The sequence below is a fragment of the Tetrao urogallus genome, assembly GCF_951394365.1.
Source record: "Tetrao urogallus genome assembly, chromosome: 2".
Lineage (NCBI taxonomy): Eukaryota > Metazoa > Chordata > Aves > Galliformes > Phasianidae > Tetrao > Tetrao urogallus.
This window is the reverse complement of record NC_136814.1, coordinates 109592858-109600847: the sequence shown is the minus strand read 5'-3', so window position 1 is coordinate 109600847 and position 7990 is coordinate 109592858. Positions and strand designations below refer to the sequence as shown.

At 45.8% G+C, this 7990-nt stretch overlaps 1 protein-coding gene across 1 annotated transcript; it reads right to left on the bottom strand.

The window, feature by feature from the left end:
- Window positions 1-1562: 1562 nt before the first annotated feature.
- On the bottom strand, window positions 1563-7990 carry MRPL19 (mitochondrial ribosomal protein L19; the record flags this gene model as incomplete). The annotated part of the gene is made up of 6 exons (XM_079550417.1): window positions 1563-1778; window positions 2723-2904; window positions 3768-3898; window positions 4436-4558; window positions 7686-7797; window positions 7942-7990. The coding sequence occupies 6 exons, from the start codon at window positions 7988-7990 to the stop codon at window positions 1563-1565; spliced, it is 813 nt and encodes a 270-aa protein (XP_079406543.1).

The following is a 7990-nucleotide window of genomic DNA, read 5'->3' as shown; positions in this document are numbered from 1 at the left end:
CACTGAACTCTAACTCCTTCCCCACTTAATGAGAGAACTCTGCCAAACTCACTTTTTCACTCAGCAAGCTTGTCATAGCTTTTTGATTCTGGCACAAAAGCAGGAGGTCTGTGTGCAGGGAGGAGTTTGATCTGTGAACATCCTGATGGTAAATGGGTGTTCAGGAAGGTAAGAAGCTGCACAGGAGAACATGTTAACATCTGTGTCTGTTCTTCTCCAGAGTGTGGTCTGTAGTGGAGCTTTGTGCTTGACATACAGACTGCACTTGGTGCACGGACCTGGAGTTGTCACACCCTGATTTATCAGACAAGCAGAAGAACAACTCCAGTTACCTTCTAGTAACTGACTTTCTAAGGAAGTCTTACTTTGGCTTCCCAGTAAGACACTTCATTTCATTGTACCCATGTCAGATTTCTAATGTTGTATAACTTTGTATATGTGCAGTAAATATTACTGCTGCAGAATAAAAAGGATGCTTTATTGTAGAAACAGCAGTGCATCACAAATTCTAAGGTCATCAGTGCCTGTTTCTCTGAAATGTTATGGGTCTAACATTTAACTCTTGGAGGCTTTTATATTCCCTACGATTTTTCTATTTTTTTATGACAGAATATATATTTTTGTAAACTATTTTAACTGTAAATAGCATTAAGCATTGTTACAGACAAAAAAGGACTTAAAATAAAAGCAGAGCAATTATTTTGAAGAGTAAAGATACTTTTGTGTTAATAAGACTTCTAACATTTTCAAGTCTTGAACATATGGCAGTAATGTCATGTGAAGTATGGATAAAAACTTTGGCACCACTGGCACTTCATTATCTTCAGGAATTGGGAGTGCTGTGGTAAGTAATTGCGTACTCCTACTTTCCTGAGTGCAAAAGAAATAACTGCTCAGTAATTAGCTCGAGCATGTGATCTCACTGCTTGCTTTGTCTCTTCTCCTGCTTCCTCATTCATGTTGAAAGTTGCTCCTGAAGAAATTATCCCGTGTTGCTATGAAACTGGAATAGATTCTATCATACTTCACCTGTAGGTGCTTCTTCCAGTGGCTGCAGACATCACTTGTCATGACTCGTAAGCAGGGGAAGGCAATTTTTACTGGAGCTCAGACCCCCATTGCAGCTGAGTATCTTGAGAACCTACTGTGTCGCGGGGCGCTGAACCTTACCCCCGCTCACACGACCTCATCTGACCAACTGCTGATCTGGCTTCATTCTTTCAAGCTGGTTTCAGAATGTTTGTATTGCTGCTTTGTTGTCGGATGATTACTGGTGCTTTATCAAATGCGATTTCAAAAGTGTCTTTACAGGGCTACTAAGCAGCACTTACTCTCAGATTGTACAGTGGAGCTGCTGTATGTCTGCTTCCCTGCCACAGCCCCCTCTGAACCTACGGCATTCAGCGTTTTCACAGTTGGCCACTGCCTACTTGGCATAAAGACAGAAGAAACAACTATTTGGATAGCTGAACATTCAGAAAGGAACTGCTGACATTTTACTGTGTATTTTACCTGCATACAAAACTTGAGAACTGACAATTGATACACCGAACTCAAAGCTGTTACTTTCTCAGCTCTTCACTCACTTCCCTCCATATTTTTTCCTCTATCTTTGAGGTATCATACTCTCGCAGCATATCGAACTCCAGCCAGGGCTTCTTCCACTTCTGTGCTTCTTTCATTTTTTTCTCGGGTAGCTCAAACTTGATTCCTTTTATGTTGTATTTTGGCCTTTCCCACCGTTTTGACCATGGTTTAGGTTTCATTCTTACCTGCAGCTGGGGGGAAAGATTAAAAAAAATAAATAAAAAATGAAATGTATTAAAAGGTCAGAATTCTGACTGTGAACCAAAAGTAGTGAGACAAGTGCTGCTTTAATAGAAAAAACAGACCAATCTGCCAGTAAACTAAGGGACTATTGGTCATCAGTGGGAGAAAAGGGATTTTCTGTCTTTTATGTCTGTTAATTAACCTAAATAAAACTGATTTATTACACGGTCCTTACAGCGGCATGCCATTAACTAACTCTTCTATGGTTCTAACTGTGTTACTAGGAAAAAAAAACATGGCAGCAGCTGTTTGTCCTTTTCCCGTAAGCTAAGGTGGATGGCATTCTTTTACCAGTCTGCCAGAGCTCCTGAGATGCAGATCTTGCTCCTTCCACCCCCAAGTCAGTAGCATTAAGTTTCCCCATTCTTGGCTGTGCTGTCTGCATGTAATGCAGAGGAACCTGCAGGCTGTTACTTCCTGCAGTCTCTTCTAAGTTGCTTTCTGAGGAAGGCAGGTACTCGGTTATAAATGTTTTCACTACAGGAGCAGCATTAAGGCACCGGATGTTACATACTTGTATCACTAACACAACTAGAAGTTAAGAGCCTTGCAGGCTATTATCAAATGGCCACTTGGAAGAGACTTGCAAAGGATCATAGGAGTTCAACCCCTGGCTCCACATAAAACCAGCCACACTGTGTCTGAGTGGGGTCCAAAGGCTCCTTGAAGTCTGGCATATTTGGGCCTGGGGAACCTGTTCCATGACTGATCAACCTCTGCTGCAGCTTTTCCACCCTGAGCCTTCCCTGCTGCAGTCCTCTATCTGGCCCTGAAATGGAGCCCTGCAGCAGCCCCAGGGGACGGCTCAGCACCCTGATACCCTGTATCAGTCAGAAAGTTAACTAAATTATCCCCTGCTATTTTAATTCCCACTAAAATATTAAACTCCTACCTTGTTTACAGGGATTTCCTCATGGTCTAAATGAGACACAGGTTTCATATTCATATCAAAAGTACTATATTCAGGAAGGGCATCTCTCAGGTACATCAGGTTGTCATCCAGCCTTTTTTCCAGCTTCAGAACTGTGATTTCCTGGATCCGAGGACTGTACAGTTCATAACAAATTTCAACACCTTCGAGAGAGGAAGTCTGGTTCAGTGATCACATAGTTGGAAATACTAATACCAATTTAGTATTTCTTCAGTTTCTATAACTCTGTATAATTTAAGAGCTGCTTTCCACCTGTACAGGGAACTACATACGCAGTGCTGTGGGTACAGGTGATTGTTCACATGCATTACACCTGCATTTGCACAGGCAAGTAAGTTCAGTTGTTGGTAACACAACGGCTTGAGAACGAGAGAGAGAGAGAGAGAGAGTGTGTGTGTGTGTGTGTGTATGTGTGTACACAGAGACATTTGTTCTGCTGTGGGCCTGAACTGTGCAACAAGTGCAACAAATCCACAGTGCCCAAACTGGGCTAGTGCTTACATGGCTAGCAGTAAGTTTAGGAAGAACTGCATTCTGTGGCAGGGATGCCATGCTGGAGCAGGGGAAGAGAGTGAAGATACAAAGCATTACAAAATGACTGCAGCCTCCATTCGCTGTGCCACTTGAGGGGAGAAGGTAGGAGAGGAGGAAAGGTGTTTTCAGTTTGCTTTTACTTCCCCACTACTTCAGTTTGTTATTACTAGGCAATAAATTACATTGACCTCCCTTACGCCAAGCCTGTTTTGTCCACAATGGTAACTGAACATGATCTTCCCGTCCTTATCTCAACCTAGAACCCTTTTTTCATATATTTTTTTCCCCTGGTCTTTTGAGTAGGGAGAGTGAGAGAACAGTGTGGTGGATCTGAGCTGCCCATCAGTGTGCAGCCACCACACACGTTCAGCCTCATGCGAGTACAGATGTGAAACACAGCATACAGGCATAAAATGACTAAGCAGTGCCATGTGTTCAAATATATGGATTACTGCCTCAATGGAAATCCCACCTTGGTCTTCGATCACATTCCGAAGCACAAAGGTTGCACCAAGCCCTCTTCCTCCTCTTTGAATGCAGATCCCCACAAACCGGTTGGTTTTGCCATCAGCATACGGATCTGCAGTAGTAACAGCAAGTATACTGCCTGCAAAAAGAACCAAGGAAAAACAGCAGGCTGTGCAAGCAAACTAACACTAGCACATGGTAAAAGGGTCAGATGGAGCACATTTAGGCACGTTTCAAAAATGGTTAATCATCCAACTGAACTGCCAGAAACAGAATAAATTGTAGCATGCATTCATTCAGAACAGGCTAAAAGTGATTCTGCACTTAACTGTAAAGCTCTGTCCCTCCTTAAGCCTTCATCTGTAAAGTTTTTTACACAAACTGAATACAAATTATCAGTTTCCATTCCTTGAGTTTTATTCATTAACCACACTGAAATGCCAGTTAAAAAAAACATATGCAAATTATCTGAAAGAAACACAAAGTATTATCTTTTCACTGGAAATTGAATGAGACTTTAAAATATGAACTAGTAAGCACAGACACACACACAGGCTGATCTAACACAGCAGATGCTGCAATGTCCCTTGATAACTCAATTTCAGAGCACGCTTTTAACCATCTCACCCAATGAACAACAGTTAAGAAGTATGACAGTTCCAGTGCTGCTACTGACCGACATAGAACTCGGGGATGTTGAAGACTTTTCGTCTCTGTATCATATCCTTTCTTTCTATATAGAATTTCAGAGGATCTGTTCTTCCTCTGGGAGGTATAAATTCAGGGCTCAAAAACCTGTAAGAAAATCCAAACTTAAAAAGTTTAAAACAAAAGCATTTCCACATTTCCATTAAAAATATTAAAGAAATCCAAATATTTGCCTAAAAATTAAATAGTGCCACACGCTGACCATCTGTCTTCTCAGAGACAGGAACTGCAAATTACTGATTTTTTTTTTTAAACGCATTTTTTTTCCCCAAAACAATACTGTTCTTGGAAGAACAGACCAAGAGATGACAATCCTGTTACTTTTATCTCAGTTTAGGAGCAGATTATTTCATAGTTTAACTGTAATCCACAATAAAAAAAAAAAAAACACTTCTTATTTCATCACTTGATAGTAAAAGATAGGAAAAAAGTTATTACTGTTTCTTACAAACGGCTGAAGAGAGCCTACAGGAAACATCACATTCGAGTGGTTATCTTGTGTTGGCAAAGCTTAAAGGAACTCTAAAAACTCTTTTCTGCTCGGATGAATTACACCGTGCCAAGGAAATCTCATGCTCTGGAGTTCAACTGCCTGGCAGTAAGTTGAAGGCTTCCTGACACAGTGTTGGCCTGGCCTGAGGGCCACTACCAACATATTGTTTGCATGGGGTCACTGTGCTTCAGACAGCATGAAGACTTGGCCTCAGAGCCAGAGAATGAAGATGGATACATTTAACTCACATTTAACTCTTAGAAGTCCAGCATCTGGTCAGGAGAGAGCACAGGAAAGACGACAAATGTATACCTGCCTGACAAGCCTTACATAGACTACATGGGAAGCACAGGATGATAGACAGGGCAGCACATGGAGGTTCTGCTCAGTGCTGCTGCTTGCAGGCAGCCATTAAGATGAGAAATGACATCAGGCCTCTGTTATCAGGCCTGCCCCTCATCCTCATAGTTACAGGAGTCACAGAATCACAGAATGGCCAGGGTTGGAAGGGACCTCAAGGATCACGAAGCTCCAACTCCCCACCACATGCATGGCCACCAACCTCCCCATTTCATACCAGCCCAGGCTGCCCAGGGCCCCATCCAACCTGGCCTCCAACACCTCCAGGGATGGACGGGGCATCACAGCCTCTCTGGGCAGCTGTTCCAGCACCTCACCACTCTCACAGCACACAACTTCCCCCTGACATCCAATCTCAGTCTCCCCTCCCTCAACTCCAAACCATTTCCCCTTGTCCTGCTGCCATCTCCCCTTTCCAAGAGCTGACTCCCCTCCTGTCTGCAGGCTCCCTTTAGGTACTGCAGGCTGCACTGAGGTCACCCCGCAGCTTCTCTTCTCCATGCTGAACAAACCCAGCTCCCTCAGCCTGTCTTTGCAGTGGAGGTGCTGCAGCCCCCTGATCAGCCCTGTGGCTCCTCTGGACCCTCTCCAACAGCTCCCTGTCTTTCTTGTACTGGGGGCTCCACACTTGGACATAGTACTCCAGATGGGGCCTCACAAGAGCAGAGCAGAGAGGGATAATCACCTCCCTGTCCCTGCTGGCCACCCCTCTGCTGATGGAGCCCAGGACACCATTTGCCTTCTGAGCTGCAAGAGCACACTGCTGGTGTTTGGTTTTTCACACCCAGGACCCCCAGGTCCTTCTCCGCAGGGCTGCTCTCAAGCACCGCTCCTTCCAGTCTGTATGGATGCCTGGGATTCCTCCGGCCCAAGTGCCAAACTCTGCACTTTGCCGTGTTGAACCTCATCAGGTTCCCCCTGCCCACCTTTCCAGCCTCTCGAGGTCCCTCTGAATGGCCTCCCTTCCTTCCAGTGTGCCGACCTCACCGCTCAGCTTGGTGTCGTCAGCAAATGGCTGAGGCTGCCCTCGATTCCGCCATCGCTGTCATGGTGAAGATGTTACAGAGCACCGCTCCCAAGACAGAGCCCTGGGGACGCCGCTCGTTACCGGCCTCCACCTGGACACAGAGCCATTGAGGACCACCCTCTGTCTGCAGCTGTTCAACCAGTTTCTTATCTAGCGAGTGGTCACCCATCACATCCACATCCCTCCAATTTGGAGATAAGGATGTGGTGGGGGACCGTGTCAAAGGCCTTGCTCAACTCCAGGTAAGCTCAGGAGTTCCGGAGAAACATCATTTAAATCCCTGCTCTCCCTGGTAACCTCATTACAGGCTGCATGTCTTAGGTGGGCCACAGCCGCTTACTCTTCACATCTTAAAGACATGAACACTAACAAATCTGAAGGCAGAACGGAAGATTTTATAATGTTTTTAATACTTTCCCCATTCCTGAGGATTATGCTGTTTTTCACAAGATCATAGAACCATAGGATCATTAAAGTTGGAAAGGATCAGATCATCAAGTCCAAATGTTGACCCATCCCCACCATGCCCACTAAACTATCAGAGCCACATCTCTACGGCTCTCAAACACCTCTACGGACAGCGATTCCACCACCCACCTGGGCGTTCTGAAAATACATTTTTTCTATTATTCAACCTGAACCTCCCCTGGCACAACTGAAGGCCATTGCTTCTTGTCCTTTTGCTTCTACCTGGGATTAGAGGCTGACTCCCACCCAGCCACAACCTCTTTTCAGTAGCAGTGGAAAGACACAAAATTTCTCCTGAACCCTCTTCTCTCCAGCCTGAACAATCCCTGTTCCTTTAGCCACTGCCAGGATATTGTGCTCCGGATCCTTCATCGCTTTGTTGCCCTTCTCTGAACATGACCCAGGGCTCCAGTGTCTTTCTCGTAGTGAGGGGCTCAAAACTGAACACAGTACTGGATGTACAGCAGTGCTGAGAAAAGCGGGCAGATGAGCTCACCAGCCCTTCTGACTGCACTATTTCTGATACAGGCCAGGATGCTGTTGGCATTCTTGGCCAGCTGGGCACACCTTTGGATACATGCAGCCATTGACCAATACCCCCAATGTGCACAATATCACACTGTCACTCTCCTCCCAGAGGCAGCAGCACCATTTCAAACACCGTGCCACTTAAAGCAATGCAGATGGGTTTAGGAGACACGAAAAATGCTTAGCTGGAGAAAAATTCACATTGACTAACAGCAAAACCCGTGCTCAGCTCCCAGCCGACCTCGAGATGTGAGCCAAAGGCACAGAGCTGTGTCCGCTCCCTTCCGACACGCAGTTTTTGTGCACTAACACCTCAGAGCCCCAGCCACCCTTCCTACCTCCTCTCCTCTCTCTGCTTCTGCTTGTCAATAATGACGGGCTTTGGGGGCGGCTGGAATTTTGTGGGCTCTCCGTCGCTGCTCATTCGACAAGTCGAGGAAGAAAACCACCCTGTAAAGATAAAACGCTCAGAAAAACGCCGTTCTCAAAAGGAACCGTTCCCCACAGCTTCGCAGCCCAAACCCCCGCCCTCCCCACAGAACGGGCCCGGGTTCCCTCCCCGGGGCCGGGCGGAGAAAGGCGGGCGGTGCTCACGGACGGGCCGGACGCCCTGCAGCAGCGCTCTCCCACAGGCGGCCGCCAT